The following is a 22841-nucleotide window of genomic DNA, read 5'->3' as shown; positions in this document are numbered from 1 at the left end:
GATATCACCTCACAACCAGTAGTTGAGCTATCATCAAAATAAGTGTTGGAAAAGATGTGGAAAATGCGAACTTATGCATTACTGGTGTGAGTGTACAATGGGGCAGTCTCTTCGGGTGCTGGTTAGCCAAAAGTCAAACACAAATTTACTCTATGACCCAGCAATTTCACTCTTAGGTGGTCCCCAAGAGAGACGAAATGAATGTCCACTCAAACACTAGTGAATGAGTGTTAATAGAAGTTCATGGTTGCCCCAAAGTGGAAACCTAAATGCTTATCCCTGGTGGGGGGATAAACAGAATGTGGTGTATCTGTACCATGGAACCCTGCTCCACAGCACAGGAGAACGAGGTGCTGGTCCTGCTGTGACATGGGTGAACCCCAAAAATATATTTAGGGAAAGAAGAGAGACCCCAAAGATCTTGCAAATTATTTGGGCTTGGGAGGCTGAAAGTGAAGTCACTCCATCGTGTCTGAGTCTTTGCAACCCCATGTATTGTAGCGTACCCGGCTTCTCTGTCCATGGGATTTTCCAGGCAAGAGTACTGGAGTGGGGTGCCATTTCTTTCTCCAGGGGATCTTACCCAGGGATGGAACCCGGGTCTCCCGCTTTGTAGGCAGATGCTTTTAGGGGAAGAATGAGTCTGGGGCTCTTCATCTTCCTGTGGTGTGCCTCGTATGCCCTGAGGCGCAGCCCTCCTGGACAGCCTTATCTGTTGACTCCTCATCTTGAGTTTGAACTCCTGAGATAGCAGTTCCTTCCTTCTGTTGCACTGGAATTAGATATGGATGTCTCTGTACCAGCCTTACTTCTCATTCCTCCTCCTTGTCCATCATTCTCTTGTAATCTCCTAAGACACACCATACCTAGCCCAAGACCTTATATGCAATCAATAAATATTTTCTTTAAACTGAATTTCACTTCATAATAGAATTCCTTTTTTTGTCACTTTTAAATTGGAGTTGAAAACCATGGTGAAGTTTATCAAGATTCTTTTGTGCAGAGTCAGAACCAGTGTGGAGAGATGACGTGTCCCCGCCTTTTCCTCCACTTCCCTACCTGTGTGACCTGATCCTTGTACATCTTTCTCCTACCTGCATTCCCAGGTGTGAGAACCAAGAATCATTCCAAGCATGTTTTCCAGAGCTTCACACATAGATGCCGACTCTCCAGGGTGTTTTCTGCTCACTTACACTCAAGCCTTGACACTCCTGGAAATATTTTCTCAAACTAAGGCTTTCTGTGTTTCTGCCCCTTCTAGATTCCTTCGTTGCTATGTTTGGCCAGAGCTCTTGGACAACTGCCAGCACCTGTATTCCCCACCTTTTTTTCATTCTTTGGACTGAGCCTCCTGAACACACATTCTTTACAGGCTTTTTTTTTTCTTCCATCCAGGCTAAATACCTAAAGATGATTGGTAGCTTTTCTGCTCCTGGATGGGGAGTCCACAAGAAATCCAACTGAAAGTAAAGTATTTATAGAGACTTCAAAATAGGGGAAAATGGTCATGACTTTTGTTTCTGAGCTTTTCACTGAAAAACAATAAAAAAGCATGGGGGGAGGAGTGTGCAGTTGAATTGTTTAGTCTGTAAAAGAGGCCAAGCCTGGGAAGATTATTTACAAGGAAACGCAAAGAAACACAAGGCGGTTTGGCAGCCTAGAATGCTGAGGAATTTAAGTACCAAGTAGAATTCGATTTTTGCACCTGAACCATCCTCTCAGGGCCTTATTTGGAAACTCTCAGAGCGGAAGCTTGGCTCCTTGCATTGTGATATGAATGTTGATGCAGCAAAGCCCTGATATTTACAGCTCAGCCTCCCCGTCAGGCTTGTGCTCAGAGGACAAGCAGCCTTCTGTTGTTAAGGGGCTGCTGGTGGAGGAGGTTGAAGTATGATTTAGTAGGAGGGGGGTCGTGTGTACTGGCAGTGCTTCCAATGCTGGATGCCCTGCTCGTCGTGCTCTGCAGGAGCCCCACAGGGCAGCGAATGGACCACACGCATTCATGAGCTCTTCTTATCCCAGTTGCAGGGCCAGCCAGTTCCCCAGATTCCTCTTGGCCCCCTAGTCCTGTGTGTTTTCAGACTGTAGGTCAAGACCTGGTAAGCATTTTAATAAAAATAAAAAATGGAACACAATAGAAAATATCAGAGTGCATTGTTCAGGAAAACTGGGGTTTTAGTTTTTGCTTATATGTCTTTGTGCTTATTTTGGTATGAGCTTCCTGTACCACAATGTCAAATCTCTTTCTGTATGTGGGTCATGGTAGAAAAGGCTTGAAACTCCCTATGCTTACTGCACTTTATTAACTAGCTCTGTGTTGAGTCCTCTGGACTGACCTGGTGTCTGAACCAGGGTGTTCCGGTCATCGCCTCCTGACTAATGCTTTGGATCTGATGACTTTTTGGATTAAAGTGGAGTGTTTTGGGAAACAGAGCTCTTCTCTCTCCACTCGTTTCACACACTTTCCTTCTCTAAATGTCACAAGCTCTGTGTTCCAGTCTCCCTGGTTACCGTTCCCCGTTCCCCTCGATTTTATGATCTTAGCCTCGTCAGGAATGTCTGTCCTGATTTCCTCCCCTCACTTTATTCTAAATTGGATTATTTTGTTTAAAGATGATTTAGAATCCTGTCTTGAAATGTTTTGCTTTTGGAAATGTTGACCTGACGCACCCAAGTTGTTGTTTTGCTGACCATCTGGTGGTGGCTCTGATTTGATCTGAATAAGACAAGACAAATGGATTCTAGAAATGCTGCTTACATTTGAGGGCAGGGTAGATCCTTCATATTTCAGTGTATATCAGTGGGTTTTAGAGTCAGAATACGTGGGTTCAAATCTGAGCTTCTCCACTTTTCATCTGAGTTTCCTTGGACAAATTACCTAACTTCTCTATGCCTCAGATTTCTCTAAAATAATAATAGCACCTCCCACAAAAGGGTGTTTTAAAGATTAAATGAGAATACACATAAAAGCCGTAGGAATAGCAATGTACCGTGTCACATACTGTGCACTCAATACGTGTTAACTTTTACTGCCACATTTGACTCATAGAGTAGCCTTGTGAAGTTAAATAGTGCAAATGTTGCTCTCCTTTTATGGATCAGGAAGCTATGTTTACATAATTTGGAAAAGCTTACAGAGTTCTACCTAGTACTGATTGTTCAGACTGATTGTTCATGAGTGATCAGTCAGTCAGTCTCTTCTACTGTCTTTTGGATTTTCTGATTTGGCTGTCTCCATTTCCTATGGAAGTAGAAGGAAATATTTGTGTATGAGATTTGGAAAACATTGGCTTATTCCACAGCACGTCGATATATTTTCTTAAGCACTTTGATATTTAAAGATGCCAGGTTTCTATGTGACAGCTATACAACGGAAAGTACTTTTCTTTAGAGTCATGATTTAGCCATATTTAACTGATATCTTTATGTTTACAAAGTGTAAAACAATATTTTTAAAACTGCATAGATTTAGATTTTAGAGCATTCAAAAGTTAAGTGTATTGACTGTTTTTTCCCACTAGTCTTTTATTCCTATATTCCTAGTTCTTCAATCTCTTCCTCTCAACTTTATCTTTGAAATGGAAATACTCCATCATATTTTATTTATCTTAAAAAATATTTTATTATTTGTTTTGTTTATTTTTGGCTGTGCTAGGTCTTCATTGCTGCATGCAGGCTTTCTCTAGTTGTTGAGCAGGGGCTACCTGTGTTGCGGTGTGCAAGCTTTGCACTGTGGTGGCTTCTCTTGCTTTGGAGCATGGGTTCTAGGTGTGTGGGCTCAGTTGTGGCACATGGGTTTAGTTCCTCCATGATATTTGGGATCTTCCTGGACCAGGAATGGAACCTGTGCCCCCTATATTGGCAGGAGGATTCTTAACCACTGAACCCCCAGGGAAGTCTCTTATATTTTTTTATTTAGTTAGTTTTCTTAGTGTTTCTGAACTCTCCAGGGAAGCCATTGAAATTAGTAGAAATCTAAAGATTTTAACTTTCACCTGTGTTCTGACATCTACAGTGTTCAAATCTATATGCTTTCTAACAGCCGAGAAAGAGTCATTTGTTTCCCTGATCATGTTGCTAGAACTCCATGGGCAGAATTTTGTAAAATTACCAATATTAGGCTTTCAGTCAACAAGGAGAAGGGGACAGCAGAGGATGAGATGGTTGGGTGGCATCACTGACTCAATGGACATGAGTTTGAGTAAACTCCGGGAGTTGGTGATGGACAAGGAGGCCTGGTGTGCTGCAGTCCATGAGGTTGCAAAGAGTCAGACACAACTGAGCAACTGAACTGAACTGAACTGAATCAACAAGGACCAACTTTAAACCATTTTTTCCTTACCATGTGAATCACACAAATTCTAGGATATTAAAGTTTTAGAGTTTTATATGTAACTGGGTGGCACTAGTGGTAAAGAACCGCCTGCCGATGCAGGAGACCTAAGAGACGCAGGTTTGATCCCTAGGTCAGGAAGATAGATCCCCTGGAGGAGGGCATGGCAACCCACCCCAGTATTCTTGCCTGGAGAATCCCCATGGACAGAGGAGCCTGGTGGGCTACAGTCTCCAGGGTTGCAAAGAGTCAGACATGACTGAAGCGACTCAGCATGCATGCATGCATGTTACTGTCATAGAGTTTTAAGTACATGCCTGATTAATGGGGTAAAACAGCAATGTCAAATTTAATTTCCTGTCTTTGTGAGTTAATAACTTCTGATTCCAAATTAAAATTCTAAACATTTTATAGTTACTTTTTATTAGTCATAAATATTTTGAAGCAGAGGGAGCTATAATGGTTTCCATTTTGAAAGGAGAAATAAAAATTAGACCTTTTTTCCTTCTAAATTTGACACAAACTAAAACAAAAATAAATTACAGGAAGGGTTATTCATCCAGTAAAGTCTCCAGATGAAAGCTGTTGGTGATAAATTTTGTTTTAATTCATAGCTCTGAAGGCTGTGTGGCTTTATTTGGGGGGCAGGATTGAATAGTTTTTGCCAGAAGTTAAAAAGTCTCTTCTGTCCTTTCTTAGTGGGGGAAATGTTTTCTCGATGATCAGCTTCTTCCATGGCGCTATTTAGTAACTAACTTCAGGAAATACAAGGCAGGTGAATTTTTTTGTTTTTCCTAAGATTTTGGCTGCCAACCACTCTCAATTTATTCTTGTTGCTAAGACCCCATTTCTGAAGTCTGCCAAAGTGGAGGACTTTTTATCAAAAATGAATTCAGTTCTTTTATTTTTGAAAAACTGAACAGTAACTGACCTCATTTATGCCTTTCATTCCATTAGCACTTAGCAAGGGTATTTCTTAAAAGAGGAAATAGAATGTATTTATGATTTGTGGATGCCTAGGAAGCTGAAACAAAACATTTTGTCGAGAAAGAACTTAGTAAAACTTAGTCTAGAATTAGAGAAAAAAATACTTTAGCCAGACAGTCTTGTGTTTGAGCCTTTAGTCCTCTTTTACCTTTAATCCTGCTTTTTTCATTTAAAATAAATGATCAAACATGACTTTACTTACCTTTATTCTAACTTAGGAGCCTCACCTTTTATTGCTTTCATTACTTAGGGTGTGATAGTTCTATTTCTAGAGAAAAGTAGTATTGTTATTATTTATTCCTTTTTAAAGGAAAGTTTCTGATTAAGGATTGAATAGAATGGTGGGTGTCCTTGCATTTGGTTGTAGGCATTTGCAGTTTTATGTGTTGAGTAGAGTTCCATGTACTGTAGAGCAGGTTCTTATTAACTTTTTTTTATAAATGGGTGATTTTTATCAATTGGAGTATAATTGTTCTGCAATGTTGTGGTTGTCTCTGCCGTGTATCATCGTGAATCAGTCAAAATTATATACATTTCCCCTCCCTTTTAAGCCTCCCTCCATCACCACTCCACCCCTCTAGATTGTCACAGGATGCCAGGCTGGGCTCCCTGAGTTAAATAGCAGCTTCCTGCTAGTTATCAATTTTACACATGATGGTGTCCTTTCTTAATTTCTCCTATAGTTATCTGTTCTATACAGGGTTGGTCAAAAAGTTTGTTCAGGGCTTTCTGTAAGATGTTATGGAAAAACCCAAAGGGACTTTTTGGTCAACCCAATATATGGTAGCGGGTATGTGTCAATCCCAATCTCTCAATTTATCTTCCCCTTCCCCCTTGCTAAATATACAGAAATTTTAAATTTTAATGAAGTCCAACTAATCGATGATACCTTTCACGGACTGTGTCTTTAGTGTAGTATCTAACAAGTCATTGCCACCCAGTCATTTAGATTTCCTCCTCTGTTATCTTCTGTACCTAAGTTTTCTGAAGTAACTTGTATTCAGTGAAGTATAATGTATATTCATAAAGGTCTGTAAATTCCAAGTTTAGGTCTTGGTGAATTTTTCCAAAGGGAATGCTGTCACGCAGCCACCATGAAGGTCAACAAGTGGGACGTTATGAAAATGCACGGACTTGTCTGTGTATTCTGCCTTCTGTTATGATAGATTAGCTTTATTTATTCTGGAACTTCACCACTATAGAATTATACAATGCATACTCTTATATTTGGCTTCTTTTGCTTTTGGTTGTGGAGAGGTTTTTAATAGTAGATTTATTATTTTCTTAGATAGGGGATGTTATTTCTTAAGTAAGTTTTGCTAAGTTGTATTTTTCATAAGGATTTCTTCTGCAGTGATACATTTTTTGATCTGTAGTTTTTTTTTCTCTTACACCCTTCTGTTCCATTTGTAGTGTTTGTAGGATCTCTTCTGGTGTTCTGTTTTCATTTCTGATTTTAATACTTTGATCCTTCTCTTTCTCTCTCTCTTAAAGTCTTGCTGGGATCTATTAATTTTATTTTTTAAGAACATACTTTGTTAAATTTATTTTATGACTGCTTTCTATTCAATTGAGGTCTTCCCTTTGTTATTTCTTTCCTTCTGTTTATGGAGATGAAATGGGGATTAATTTATTGTTGCTTTTTAGACATTGTGAGGTGGATACTTAAATTATTAGTTTACAGCTCTTCTTTATTCACTTGTGTATTTAGAACTATAGACTTCACTCTAAGCATGGCTTGAATTGTATACCCCAATTTTTTTAAATTAAATTTTATTTTATTTAACTTTACAATATTGTATTGGTTTTGCCATATATAAAAATGAATCTGCCACAGGTATACATGTGTTCCCCATCCTGAACCCTCCTCCCTCCCCATACCATCCCTCTAGGTTGTCCCAGTGCACCAGCCCCAAGCATCCAGTATCGTGAATCAAACCTGGACTGGCGATTCGTTTCATATATGATATTATACAAATTTCAATGCCATTCTCCCAAATCATCCCACCCTCTCCCTCTCCCACAGAGTCCAAAAGACTGTTCTATACATCAGTGTCTCTTTTGCTGTCTCGTATACAGGGTTATTGTTACCCTCTTTCTAAATTCCATATATATGCGTTAGTATACTGTATTGGTGTTTTTCTTTCTGGCTTACTTCACTCTGTATAATAGGCTCCAGTTATTGAATTGTATACCCAAATTTTGATGTCTTAATTTAAAGTATTTAAATCAATTCATTTTACAAGAATGTATTAACTAAATATCAGACCTCTCCCCTCTTTGTAGTTAACACTATGGTTTAAAATATTCAAATCTCTAGACATACTTTTAATTAAAAAACCTTTTTAACAGTACTTAATCCAGTGATTGTCAGACTTGTTTGGGAAATGCTGTGGGAGACAGGCAGGGTCTCCCAGTACCTGCCATCCTTGGGGAAACACCCATCTAAAGGTTTAATCAAGCTGAATGATGTTTAGTTTATTTCTAGAGTAGTACTTATTACTTGATAAAATTTGTATTTAATTTGGGGTTATGTGATAGGCAGCAGCTAGCACGGTAGTTCCTTACCGTGGGTAAGGAGAGAACTGGGGTCTGAGAACCAGTCTATGGGACCTTACAGTTAATACTGTTTTAGGATGTTTCTCAAAACATGCCCCTGGGGAGGTCATAACTCAGGTGAAGCAGGGGGTTGGTTGAAGGCCCTGTAGGACATACATTGATTGTTTATCTTACTTACTTCCTCCCAGAAAAGAGTCTACACTCATTGTAATCCTTAGGTGAGTGAGGGAGTTTTCACAATCTCACACCCTGATCATTAAATTTAGAAACCACTTGATTTTTAATACTGTAAATTCCTTGGGAGTTATTTTATGTTTCCAAACCTACCTTCAAGAAGGTAGGTTAAAACATGCTCTGATGCTTTGTCTAAGGTTGTTAGCTGTAAGCCAATTCAATACTGGAATTCACCTGCTTAAAGTAAAGCTGTTATCTGAATAATGCCACATTGTTTTTCTTGACAATAATTAAATAGTAGGCATCCGCCCACCCAGAAGAGTGATCAACTCATTAAGACAGGCTAAAAAGAAAAGGAGGGGAAATGACATCACTCTTTCCAAGACTATTTGCATTTGAAATAGCACTCTGAAGAGAGGATAACACTTAGTCCAAAGAAAAGCATCTCTACTGGTAAAGTTTTGATAATTATTATGCCTTTCTCTTACCCTAGCTAGGAGAGAAAGTAAAGGAGGCATGATAGTAGATGACTAGAAAACAACTAACGTTAGGAAAAACAGGCACTTAAATTGGAGTCAAACTTAATTTTCAGGCATTGTAAAACAAATGCAATCCTGACAACTTAAAAATTCTAATGATCCCTTTCTTTCCTTCCTTTCACAGGTGTGTCTTCTTTAAGCATTCAATTTGCCAAACTCCCAAAGGGATTAAAGCATTTAAATTTGTCTAAAACCTCATTGTCACCTAAAGGTACAGTATATCTTACTTACTTAACTTTATTTACTTAACTTTGTATCGATAATGTATTTACTGCCCCATGCTTCCTTATACATGGTTAGAATTATTACTCAGTTATGTATCTGCCTTTAGTAATGTAGTTGATCCTTGAACAATGGGTTTGAACTGCCGGATCCACTTACATGTGGTTATTTTTCAATAGTAAATGCTACAGTACTGCATGATCCACAGTTAGTTCAATCTGCAGAAGTGGAGGAACTGTGGATACAGACAGCTGGCAATTAGTTATGCGCAGTTTAATCCTCGTGTTGTTCAGGGGTCAACTGTATGTGTATTGTAATGCTCTGGCAGTTTTAAAGTAAAGAAGTTATCTGATTGAAATTCTGGTGTTCTAAAGTGAAATGCTTTCATACTGGAGAATAATCTGAATGTCCACATGCAGTCTTCAACTTTTTCAGCTTTGAGTTGCGGTCCTGCCTCCTGTTCCTAAAGGCAGCTGTTTGTGTTGTGTTGTTGTTGTTTTGTTTTTGATTTAGCAATTTTTTTTTTTAATAAAATACAGTTGACTTACAACACTCTGTTAGTTCCAAGAGCATAAGATAGTGGTTTGATATTTCTGTATATTCAGTTCAGTTCAGTTGCTCAGTTGTGTCCGACTTTTTGCAACCCCATGGACTTCAGCACACCAGGCTTCCCTGTCCATCACCAGCTTCCAGAGCTTGCTCAAACTCATGTCCATTGAGTCCGTGATACCTTCCAACTATCTCATCCTCTGTCATCCCCTTCTCCTCCTCCTTCCATCTTTCCCAGCATCAGGGTCTTTTCTAGTGAGGCAGTTCTTGCATCAGGTGGCCAAAGTATTGGAGCTTCAGCATCAGTCCTTCCAGTGAATATTCAGGACTGATTTCCTTTAGGATGGACTGGTTTGATCTCCTTGAAGTCCCAGGGACTCTCAAGAGTCTTCTCCAACCCCACGGTTCAAAAGCATCAATTCTTCGATGCTAATGACTATTGGAAAAACCATAGCTTTGACTAGATGGACCTTTGTTGGCAAAGTAATGTCTCTGTTTTTTAATATGCTGTCTACATTGGTCATAGCTTTTCTTCCAAGGAGCAAGCGTTTTTTAATTTCAGTGGCTGCAGTCACCATCTGCAGTGATTTTGGAGCCCAAGAAAATAAATTTTGTCACTGTTTCCATTGTTTCCCCATCTATTTGCCATGAAGTGATGGGACTGGATGCCATGATAATCGTTTTTTGAATGTTGAGTTTTAAGCCAACTTTTTCACTCTCTTTTTTCACTTTAATCAAGAGGTTTTTTAGTTCCTTTTTGCTTTCTGCCATAAGGGTGGTGTCATCTGCATATCTGAGGTTATTAATATTTCTGCCAGCAATCTTGATTCCAGCTTATGCTTCATCCAGCCTGGCCTTTCACATGATGTACTCTGCATATAAGTTAAATAAGCAGGGTGACAATATACAGCCTTGATATACTCCTTTCTCGATTTGGAACCAGTCTGTTGTTCCATGTCTGGTTCTAACTGTTGCTTCTTGACCTGCATACAGATTTCTCAGGAGGCACCTAAGGTGGTCTGGTGTTCCCATCTCTTGAAGAATTTTCCACAGTTGGTTGTGATCTACACAGTCAAAGGCTTTGGCGTAATCAATAAAGCAGAAGTTTTTCTGGAATTCTCTTGCTTTTTCTATGATCCAGCGAATGTTGGCAATTTGATCTCTGGTTCCTCTGCCTTTGCTAAATCCACCTTGAATATCTGGAAGCACATGGTTCATGTTGTGTTGAAGCCTGGCTTGGAGAATTTTGAGCATTACTTTACTAGCGTGTGAGATGAGTACAATTGTGTGGTAGTTTGAGCATTCTTTGGCACTGCGTTTCTTTGGGATTGGAATGAAAACTGACCTTTTCCAGTCCTGTGGCCATTGCTGAGTTTTCCAAATTTGCTGGCATACTGAGTGCAGCACTTTCATAGCATCATCTTTTAGGATTTGAAATAGCTCAACTGGAATTCCATCACCTCCACTAGCTTTGTTCATAGTGATGCTTCCTAAGGCCCACTTAATTTTGCTTTCCAGGATATCTGGCTCTGGGTGAGTGGTCACACCATCGTTATTATCTGGGTCACGAAGATCTTTTTTGTATAGTTCTTCTGTGTGTTCTTGCCACCTCTTCTTAACATCCTCTGCTTCTGTTAGGTCTATACTGTTTCTGTCCTTTATTGAGCCCATCTTTGCATGAAATGTTCCCTTGGTATCTCTAGTTTTTCTTGAAGAGATCTCTAGTCTTTCCCCTCCTATTGTTTTCCTCTATTTCTTTGCATTGATTCTGTATCTTACCAAAGGATTACTACTGTTTGTGTTTTTTTGGTTCATCCTTGGAAAGATTTCTTTGCTATCACACTCCCCCTGCCCCCACATACACACAATCCTGTCAGATGGACTGTCTGGTGTACAGAAAATGGTTGGGCCTAACTGCAGTTACAGTCATCACTCTTGCTCTACCCGCTCTATTTCCTGTCTTGGAAGTTGCCTTTCTTTCCCCAGGTTCTTTCCTGACTCCACTCACCATCTTCCCATTTTTTTCTGTTCTGTTCTTATTTTGCTATATTGTCCCCTTTATAACACTACTACTAATAATTGAAATCTTCCTGCATACATCATGCCTTTGTACTTGAAAAGTTTTTCTTTCATCTTGTATTGGAAAAATCTCCATTCTTCCTTCTGTGTTTCTCTGTATGTCTCCTTTACTACTCACACAAAACATGTCACTTCTGATATTTCTGGTCACCAGATATGTGGACGTTTCCCCCCCACACCAGGCAGTTCTCTGCAACACCAGCCAGGTATCCTATAATTCAGCTCAGTATCTACCTGGAGATGACGTCAAATCCCACAAGTTAAGGGCTCTGTCCCATTAGACTGTTATGCCCCCAACACCCTCCTCTCCCTCCATGCCCTTTACATGCCTATTGACAAGCCCAGGTTATCAGAGGTTCTGAAGTCTCTTTCCTTGAATTTGATTAATTTGCTAGAGTGGTTCACAGAACTCAGGGAAGTGCTTATTACACTTACTAGTTTATTTTTTTTAATTATTTTTTTAAAATATAAATTTATTTATTTTAATTGGAGGTTAATTACTTTACAATATTGTATTGGTTTTGCCATACATCAACATGAATCCGCCACAGCTGTACATGTGTTCCCCATCCTGAACCCCCCTCCCTCCTCTCTCCCCGTATTTACTAGTTTATTAAGGGTAAAGGATCCAGATGATGAACAGCCAGAAGAAGAGATCCACAGGGTGAGGACTGGGAGGGTGCCAAGCACAGGAGTTTCTGTTCCTGTAGATTTGGGGCGTGTCACCCTCCATGTGCCAATGTGTTCATCAACCTGGAAGCTCTCAGAAGCTCTCCAGAACCCATGGTATGTTCATGGAGGCCTTATCACGTAGGCATGATCAATTATTAACTGCATTTCCAGGCCCTCTCCCCTTTGTGCAGAAGTGTTGGTGGGTGGGAGTGGGGATGGAATTCCAAGCTGCTCACTGTGGCTTGGTCATTCTGATGACCAGTCCCCATCCAGGAGCCCACCCAGAGTTGCTGCATTAGAACAAAAGATGCTCCTACTGCTCTTATCACTTACGAATTTATAGGAGTTTTGGGAACCCTGAGTCAGGGTCAAAGACAAATATCAGAACAAGGGATGTTTCTAGTGTTTTTATCGCCCAGGAAATTACAGGGGTTTGAGGAGCTCTGTGCCAGGAATCAGCAAGGGGGGCAGAGACCAATATGTATTTTCTCTTATGTCACACATCTCCAAATATTTTTAGAGAGCTTCAGTATATTTTACAAAACCCTCATCTATGATCATCTCTTCTGACATGTCTTCCCTATTCCTGAGGCTTCAACAGAATCACTTACTTTTTCCTTTGTGTCACTTCTAGGTCATATCTAACATCATTGTATGAATTTTGTGTTTTCCCTATGAGAAGGGGGCTCTCTTTGCCACACGTGTGTGTTTCTTGTCTCCATCTCTCCAACACCTGATATAGTGGTGCTACCCAGTGTGGGTGTAAAATGAAACTTTCTTGAGTAATTTGCCACTCCTTAACATATGGCTGTCTTTTGAGGACAATATGTGTAGTGATTGCCAGTTCTCCAGCAGATTGTCTAGGCTTGAGTCCTAACATTTTTACTTAACTACAAATACATTAATACATCTCAGTCCCTTGATTCCTTAGCAACCTCATTTATAATATGGAAATTTGAGTCTCTACTTTGTCAGAGGTGGTGGGATTAAATGGGTTAAAATGTATAGTGTCATTTTTGGCACAGAGTGCCGTGTTGTCCCTGCCACCATCATCTTCCTCCTTCCCTCCCTTCTCTTTCCTTCCTCCCTTCCATCATATAGTGTTTTTCCATCATGTATTTTTATATGTTCCTATTTTGCCCAGGACAACCTCAGTGTCCCCACCCACAAATCTGGTGAATTAGTGCTCCTCCTGGAAGACTCAGCTTCTGTCTCCTTCTCTCTTTGAAGTCCTTCTCAGACAACCTCCTCTCACCACCCCCTGCAGAACTGGATGCCCCTTTCTCTGCATTCCATAGCACTTTGTAAATCCCTCAACTTTAGTGCTTGTTTCACTGTATTTTGATTGTGTCCTAGCCTGCAAGGTTCTAGCTGGCAAGGGTCTTGTGTCCTTCATTGCTGTGTCCCTGGCACCGGGCACTGCATGTTCTCACTGCTGTGTCATGGGTGAGTGGGTAAAGCAAAGTGGTCCGGGAATGGTTTACTATCCATCCATTCCTACTTTATTCCAACCGTGCAGTCATGGTGAGTGAGTTGAAATTTGGGTTCGTTCCATTCATGCCATGATTGTGTCCACATGTTTAAGATGAAGGGACAAAAGTAACTTTCCGAAGGGAAACAATTCACCAGGAGCCAGTGTTTTCTGTCCTGATGCCTAAAGCCATCTATAGATCTGAAAGCTAAGATGTAGTCCCTTTCTGTTATCAGTGTTCTACATCAGCAAATCAATTTTATAAAAACCCTTTTCCTGATGATTATCAGTGCATTACGTATTATGGTACAGACTTCGAAGATTCTGAAAAGTATGACTAAGAAAGCAAAAACTACTTGCAATACGAGTACCAAGTCAATACAAGATTGTCACTGTTGACACTTTGGTACTTGTTCTTCTGCACTGTTTTGTGTCGGTAAGTAGTTTTTTTTTAATATAAATATCTACAAAAACACACACATGTATATATGTGATTATACTATTTTATGATATGTGATTACTGTTTCGTAAACTTCTTCCCCTATCCCCCATAGTAAATTGTGATCACTTGTGTCAGTAAACACTTGGTCACTTTCAATGCTATGTGATAGCCCAGTGTATGCAAAATGTCCCCTCACTTATGCACATAATCTAATATTGTACATGTAGACCGTTTTAAATTCTTCAATAGTGCAAAACACCCTAATATGACATCTATATCTAATCACCGGTCATGAGTTAATTTCTTCTTTAGGATAAAATTCTTGTAAGTAGAATTGTGAGGTCAGAGTTTGTATAATTTTTAAAAAGCTGTTTCTGACATGTATTGTCAAGTTTGTCCTCCAAATATTTTGTACAATCCTCTTTATACTCTCACCATCAGTGGATCTTATTCTTTCTTTTTTATTGTTTATCAAGCATATGAACACACGTGTTCTGATATTTTAATTTTAGTTTCTTCAGTTATTGCTTAGTTGGCTTTTCCCCCTTGTTCCTTAGTCACTTATATTTCTTTTGGAGGAAGTTGCTAGGTCCCCTCCTTTGTTACTCTTCTATTTAAAGGGTAAATTTTTTTCTTGTAAAATCATGTATCACGTGCTTCATAAGTCTAACTCTTTCTTAAGGTAGAGGTTTTTTTTTTAAACTTGATATTTAATATATTTGTTCATTATTATTAATAGAAGACAGATAGAGGGACGTAACAATCTTTGATCCTTCTGAAGGCAAGCTTGGGTCCTGAGGTACCTGAGAGATGCCCTCTCCCTCCCAGTGATGCGAGTGGGCAGGTTCTTCAGCTTCCCCTGAATCAAGACAGCCCCACATGCCCTCCACCCTTTACAAATGAAGATCCACACCTTTATCTCTTTTCTGCAATAAAATATGTTTGAGAATTAATATTGTTTTATAACATGTGACCCAAAGAATTTTAAGTCATCCTTCCTAGGATGTATATCTTGAAATGCTGCCTTTTTAAAAATTGATTTCTTAAAGGTTTTCAGTATTCTTGCAGACTGTCACAAAGGATCTGAAAGGTCTGTGGATTTAAAATAACTCAGATTAAATTGCACTTTTAAACTTTTGCTGCATTTGACTAACATATTTTATTTCTGTGAAAACATTTATATTCATGACTCCATAATTCAAGGCAGATTTTTTTTTTAAATCTCCCCATGACATCCACACTGTGTCCAAATATCCTTTCTCTTCCTCAGATGTGAGCTAAGTGATAGTTTTCTGGATTTCTAGTAAATGTCCTGCTGGTTGCCAGATTATGTCAGTGCAGGGCCATCTGGTACCACCTTTTTCCAGCTGTAAACACTCCAATAATGAATATGAAGAATGGTCAAAATCATTAGATAGCCAGAATTGAGAATAGCATGAAAATTTGTATGTAGTTTGGGTTGGAAGAGCCCTGATTCTTTCCATCCTATATTTTTGTAATTTCCTGCCATTACTGTGCTTATTATCCCAGGCCTCACGTGGAATGGGCTCAAGAGGTAGGGGAGGAAAGCCTTCATTCTGTCTCAGTAGCTTGAAGCTGAGCTGATAACACAGTTCTCTCCCAGTTCTAATCAGACATTGGCCAACTGCCAAGCACCCATATTTGTCAAGGAGTGTTTTGCTGTCAAGACTAATTTCACCTTCTAATTTCAGAATTTATTTATTGAGTTTTTTTATACCTCACTAAGGACATAATTTTAAAAATTATTTTCTTGATGAAAGTCTGATGTTTTCCAAATGTTTTGGACTCAATTATGCCATTACAAAATACATTGATACTACCAGTAGCAGACAAATTTAAGGAAGTTGGTCATTTGAACAATCATAAAGTTACCTCCAGAAATCAACCTTTTCTAGAGGCTATCGCAAGTTCATTTTGTTTAACAGTATCAAATTTGCACCTCCTTCACTGCCAAACCCTTGGCTCTTCTTTGATACTATTCAGTTCAGTTCAGTCGCTCAGTCATGTCTGACTCTTTGCAACCACGTGGACTGCAGCACGCCAGGCCTCCCTATCCATTACCAACTCCCAGAGCTTGCTCAAACTCATGTCCATCGAGTTGGTGATGCCATCCAACCATCTCGTCCTCTGTCATCTCCTTCTCCTCCTGCTTTCAGTCTTTCCCAGCATCAGGGTCTTTTCCAATGAGTCAGTTCTTCGCATCAGGTGGCCAAAGTATTGGAGCTTCAGCTTCAGCATCAGTTCTTCCAATTAATATTCAGGACTGATTTCCTTTGGGATTGACTAGTTTGATCTCCTTGCAGTCCCAGGGACTCTCAAAAGTCTTCTCCAACACCATAGTTCAAAAGCATCAATTCTTCGGTATTCAACTTTTTTAGGGTCCAACTCTCACATCCATACATGACTACCAGAAAAAACATAGCTTTGACTAGACAGACCTTTGTTGGCAAAGTAATCTCTCTGCTTTTTAACATGTTCTCTAGATTGGTCATAGTTTTTTTCCCAAGGAACAAGCATCTTTTAATTTCATGGCTGCAGTCACCATCTGCAGTGATTTTGGAGCCCAAGAAAATAAAGTCTGTCACTGTTTCCACTGTTTCCCCATCTATTTGCCATGAAGTCATGGGACCAGATGCCATGATAATTGTTTTTTGAATGTTGAGTTTTAAGCCAGCTGTTTCAGTCTCCTCTTTCACTTTCATCAAGAGGCTCTTTGGTTCCTCTTTGCTTCCTGCTGTAAGGGCCGTAAGGGTGGTGTCATCTGCATATCTGAGGTTATTGCTGTTTCTCCCAGCAGTCTTGATTCCAGCTTGTGCTTCATCCAGCCTGACGTTTCACATGATGTACTCTGCATATAAGTTAAATAAGCAGGGTGACAATATGCAGCTTTGATAATACTGACCTCATGAAATTGTGATTATTCAACTGTCTCTGTTTCCTACTGTATGGCCTTTGAGAGGGTGAATTATTCTCTGAGTCTCAAAAGCCCATGCCTGCTATACAGTAGCCTTTAAATAAAGATTTGTTGCATTGAATAAATCCTTGCATAGCACTGGCTTTTCATCATGGAATTTATTTAGCTTCTTTCCTGATGGTCTTTGAATTTTCTGAGGGCAAAGAATGGATCTTATTTACACATACCTCCCAATCTCCAGCATTTTATAAACATGTTATGAGCACTTAATAAATGCTGAGTTGATGGCCCAAGAAATTCTTGCATGTATTTAAGTAAACTATTTTCCCCTCTGTGTCTTGAAGTCTTCTCTATACAAACCCAGATGCACACTTACCACCAAGAAATGGCTCAGTAGCCTTTATCAGACGCACCCTGGAGTTGGTTCTTTGTACCTCTCCAAAGCTGAAGGATAAGATAATAACCTCTTCATCAGTGCCACACATTCTAAACTTGGAGCAGAGAACTGCTGTCACATGGGGTTGTACTTGTAATGCTCAGCTTTTTTCTTTTTTTTCTTGAAGTGCCTCTTGGGGTTCTGCACTCATGAGCAATTTTGGCCTGACCCTTGCCCCTTATCTGATGAAGAAATTATCCATGTCTGGACAAAAACCCCATCCCCTATTTTAGGTGGCTAAGACAGCCTGGGATTTTCAAGAAGAATTTTAGTGAAAAAGAAAAACAAAATGATTTATAATAGTATACCCAATTTAGAAATAGTTTTATTTCCAAAATGCACGAGTTGGAACAATGGACTTTGAGTAGAAACAGAAAAAGCATTGCAGTATCCCACATGCCTGTTATCTAAAGAATAATCATCAGTGATAATTGTGTGTCTTGACCTCTTTAAATCTCAGGGAGGGAACAGTCCTTTCTGGGCTCGCATTTTAAAGTGTCCTGATGAAAATCTACCTACCACAAGGTGCTAAAAGGTCTATTTCAGTTCCTATTACCCAGAGATAGTAGACCATACCTCTCTCTTTGCAGAGCAATCTTGCCTCCTCATATATTCATCCATTTATGTTAGAGTTGACTTGAATCATTTATGTTATTTTATATAAATAGTGTGTAGAGTGATAAGTATCAGTTTTTCCTTTTGATTGCTTGTTCCATTGTGTACAGAGCATTTTCTTTTTGTAAAGTCTGTTTCAATCTAAATTTTGCCTTGAATATAATGCATTAGACAGAGCAGTACATTCCTAGATTAACTTCCACATACTTTCAGTAGTCTAAAGTATCTGACTCTGAATCTGCATCCTTTTAATACTGTACATTAAGGCAAGAATCACCTGGCAGGATTGAGAAAGGGATAAAAATGATCAGTTAGATTGTTTGCATCATTCTAAGACTTCAAAGTAAAATCTTCTCCCTCCACACCATTAGAAGTGGAACAGAATGAAGCTGATTCCATTTCATTCTCCTCCTCATCAGTGAGTTGCTTGTCTGTGACTGACTAACCTGTTCTTCTTGAGAAGATGTCAGAAGACCATCCTCAAGCTGCCTTTTGGGAATGGTGCTTCTGGTTAACCTCAGTCCTGCGTGTTGATGAGGCTGTTGGACCCTTTAAAGAAAATCACAGAACTCATTTTTGCTCCTGGAATGGAAACTAAGCTTCATCTTGTTATTGTTGCAGGGGTGAATAGCCTTTCTCAGTCACTGAGTGCCAACCCTTTGACCGCCACCACCCTCGTCCATCTGGACCTCTCAGGGAACATCCTTCGCGGAGATGACCTCTCGGTGGGTTTTCTTTCCCTTCCTGCCATCTTCCATGAAATTGTACTTAATAAGCCTGGAATAATTTCTCAACAGGGCTTTGTAATGTATTTTCCCACATCTCCTTTTATCATGACATCTTAAAATCATTTAGTTATGAGCTTATAAGTGTTTTAGAGAAATATTCAGAGCCTGCCTTCATTAAATGTAATCTATCTCGTACATTTTTTTTCCTTCTCTCACTTAAGGTTGTTGAAGTTTAAATTCTTTCTGCAAATACTTAGTCTGAAGAAATTTTTTCTACATTTCAAAGCATTGTTGCACCTGTTAAAATTGTCTGATAAGAAAGATTAGAGGTGAAAAGTGAATTAACTTATCATTGAGTAATATTATTAGGAAGACCAGTGGCTTTTAAAAACATAGTTTGTGAAGGAAAAGGATGTTGGGATGAACTTCAGTCCCATGTTCCATGAATACAGTAAAGAAGGGAAGGGTTAGGGGTCAAACTGGGGCTACTCTTGAAAGTTTGAGTGTGAAGGGAAAAGTTTCCCTTCAGTGGTAACAAGGTTTTTCATGCCTCTGACTCAGTAATATCAGCGTTTGGCAGATCTTGTTGATAGAGTGAATTGGGAATCATCTCATTGTCAGATGGGGTGAATGGTCCCCTTCCCTCTGGTCACCAGGATAGAATTTAGAATAAATGCTCCTTTATCAAGGGGGCCTATAGTACCTGGACCTCTTCAAAGGACCTTCATTTGCATCTCATTGCTTTATGGGAGTGAAAAATGCTGTGACCTGTATTCCCATTTCTCTTCTGTTTTACTTTCCTTGTAAGACAGGGAATGTTGCCACAGTCCTTTTTGTAGTTATTTGCTCTCCCTTACACTTGAACTCATTTACATAGTCCTTGCTTCCTGGTGTGCCATGACTTTTTCAGTGTGTTGTCCAACCTGAGTTGTGCCTTTCCCTGACGATTCATAAATCTGCTCCCTCCAAACATGAAACCAGGGGTCTGCTGGGAAACCGCCAAAACGTTACAGTGGCACACTAACAGAATCGAGAGAAAAAGTGGAGCCTGAAGATGAAACAAGAAGGGGCATCCATAGGCACCTAAGACAGCCAAGGAGCTGGCCGGGAGTCCTGTCACAGCGGGGCTTCTGGGGAAGGGCAAGTGGAATGATGAGGCCTGAGTGGCAGTGGGCTTCTAGCCCCTACGTGCTGAGGTTCTGAGAGCCATTCAGCTGGTGCTTCAGGGGATAACCCAGCCTAGCAGGGCCTACTGGAGGTGTTGGCCAAGTAGGGTCTTGTCACCACTTGAGGGTGATTAGAGCTCCCCCAGCTGGTGACCAGGAGTAAAATCGCAGTGCCAGGCAAAGAGAATCAGATCTTCGTTAAGTGAGAAAAAAAAAAAAAAAGATTTTTCTGAATCAGAATTTTCATAATACAGTGCATTCTCTGTGTCTGAGTATTCTAAAATACTTTTAGTCCAGCCTGTTGCTCTTCTGAATTCCTTAGTAGAGAGGAATTTTCTCAAGCATCTACAGCTATGTTGCTACACTCAGGAATCTTTGCCAAGGACTAGGACGTCTCCGTGTAAGCTTGTTTGTTTTTTCAAGTCTTTCAAGGCATCCACTGAAGCGAAGCAGAGGTTAGCTATTTGCCTGGTGGCAGGAGCTTGGATTTGGTTTGCTGTTGGTGGCTGTTGGCAGTTACTACTCACATAGGCAATTAGAGAATAACAGAGTTATTAATTTTATTGTTCTGATAGCCTTGTACAGGGATGAGGGGATCATTTATGCATTGTGACTCCCTAGAAACTGAAGTGTCTTAGCTATAAATGACATTTTAACCCCCCTCCCCCCCAAAAAAAACAACTAATCGTGTTGTCAGGCACTTTCTTGTTAGATTTTGGAGGTAACTAAGGATATAAAAATTTTTTTGTTGACCCAAAAAGAGAATATATATTTTGAAACTACCAGCCTTTGTTTCAAATTCAAAGTAGTGGTTCCTTGAACGCTTTCAAAAGTCGTTAGTATTTTGATAGGGTGGCTGCAATTCAGGTGGTATTTCATTCTCAACAGTTAAAATCAATTAGCACGGTCCCAAAATAATATAACAAAAATAGAGCTAATCAGAAAAACTAAGTCATATGTAGCAAAAAGGGGGTTTGGTAGCCAAGATTCCATTTGGCCTTTTTAAAAAAAACATGTATAATTTAAAATATTCTTTGGATTTTTGCTCTCAGGGAAGGTAACAGAATGACAAAAAATTCTGCTGATCCTCTTGGGAAGAGTGAAGCATGATCCTGGGTGGTTTTGGGGCAACTTTATTTAAAATATTAACTTGCATTGTATGTGGGCATGTGCCTGTGGGCATGTGTTTTCTGGATCCTAATATATTTGGTTTTTATTTTTTATTTCAAGTCCATGTACAGTTTTTTGGCCCAGCCAAATGCCATTGCTCATCTGGATTTATCCAATACTGAATGTTCCCTGGACATGGTAATATTTTTTTTATATTGCTCAAGGGGTCTCAGAACAGCTATTTATAAGATGGGAAACAATGGGCTTTCTCCCTAATAAGATATTCTCTTAGTCTTAGAAATATTTGAAAATAAGAGTGATTGTTTCTTTCCCAGGTCTGTGGAGCTCTTCTGCGTGGCTGCCTTCAGTATTTAGCTGTGCTCAATCTCTCCAGAACTGTGTTTTCTCACCGGTATGAAGTCATTCCTGCTATTATCATCATCTTTGAGGAGTGTCTTTCTCTCAGAGAACATTGTAGTAAGATGAAAACAGTAATAAAGGGTGCATGTTGTATGTGAAAGAGGAGATGGTCCTAAACCATTATTGATGAATAATAGACCTTGCAAGCTCAAATTTTTGTTATGTCTTTTCTCCCTGCATGACAAGGTTCTTATCAAGAACTCCAGCGTGCCTATCTGAACTCTGTAATAAGGTGCCATTTCTCGTATGTGGACAGGCATTCTCTCTAAATATGGTAAAAATCCTTTTAGAAATGTCTGAAGGTGTTTCTCAATAATGCACTTTGAAGTAAGTCTCAACTGTGTCTGGGAGGCAAAGACAATAGTCAGCCCAGAGCTCTAGTATTCTGATTTGTGGAAGTGGCCGGCCAGCCTCAGCACCTCACTTCTACCTTCATGTAGAATTCTACAATTCATGTAGAATTGTTTGCAAAACCAGGCGGTAGATTAGAAGTAACAGATATTCACACACAGCAGAAGCAGCAGCTTAGAATGGGAGAATGCAGAAGAATGATGAAAAGTACATGGGCTATTTTAGATTTGGTATTCTACTATCATTTAATGTATTAATACAATTCAGCACTCAGCATTTGTTACCACAAGTCATAAACAATATCAAAGTCATGATATGCTCTTTAATAGCATGGAAGACTGCCTAATATTATCTCCTCTTTTATTGGCTCACCTTTTTAAAGCTTTATATATTCCAAGGGATAATAGTCACTTTGTTGGAAAAAATCAGAATTAAACATGCTTTCTTCTACAATTATGCCTCATAAATAAGTTATTCTACATTTTAAAGTACTCCTGGTCCCTTACTTTAACAGTGATGTAAATCTTTAGGATAGCAAAAATATGCCACAAGTGCCTCAACCAGATATGATCAGAAAGTGTAAAGTGTAGGAGATAAAACAATGGGAGAAGTTGGGAGTTTTCTTAGGTACTGTATTTCAAAGACCTTAGAGGGTATTAAGTTGACTGCCCCATCAACCCATGTATTTGAAGAGAGCTCATGAAACCATGCTTTAGTGGAGCTATGATAGACTGAGGAATTGGGTTAGAAATGATATTATAGTACTATAAGGATCTTCATCTAATCAGCTCTTTTATGATGATTGGTTGTCAGTAGAGCTATTAAGCTTGTAGAGCGAAACTGCTAACAAATTGCCTTGTCTTCCAAATGAGAGGATGTGATTACACTGTTTAATACCCACTCCCTTACCTAGATGTAATCATAGGAAGCCCCTAGTAAATTATGCCAAAATTGCTGCATTTGCACTGAGTTGTAGATTGTTAGCCAGTCTGTTCATACTGTGGTTCACGGATAATTTCAGAAGTCAGGATAGGTCAGGTTGTTCCAGTAACA

At 39.5% G+C, this 22841-nt stretch overlaps 1 protein-coding gene across 3 annotated transcripts in view; it reads left to right on the top strand.

Moving 5' to 3' along the window:
- LRRC16A (leucine rich repeat containing 16A) overlaps positions 1-22841 on the top strand; it is a 307036-nt gene that overhangs the window by 178890 nt on the left and 105305 nt on the right. For all 3 annotated transcript variants that reach the window (XM_010843459.1, XM_010843458.1, XM_010843457.1), the window contains exons 12-15: positions 8717-8803; positions 18635-18738; positions 21138-21215; positions 21353-21429. In XM_010843459.1, the coding sequence (XP_010841761.1) occupies positions 8717-8803; positions 18635-18738; positions 21138-21215; positions 21353-21429 (346 nt within the window). The remainder of the gene's footprint in view (positions 1-8716; positions 8804-18634; positions 18739-21137; positions 21216-21352; positions 21430-22841) is intronic.

This window comes from Bison bison, unplaced genomic scaffold (assembly GCF_000754665.1).
Source record: "Bison bison bison isolate TAMUID 2011002044 unplaced genomic scaffold, Bison_UMD1.0 scf7180017864182, whole genome shotgun sequence".
Lineage (NCBI taxonomy): Eukaryota > Metazoa > Chordata > Mammalia > Artiodactyla > Bovidae > Bison > Bison bison.
Note: the sequence above shows the minus strand (reverse complement) of the source record. Positions and strands in the feature narration are given on the sequence as shown.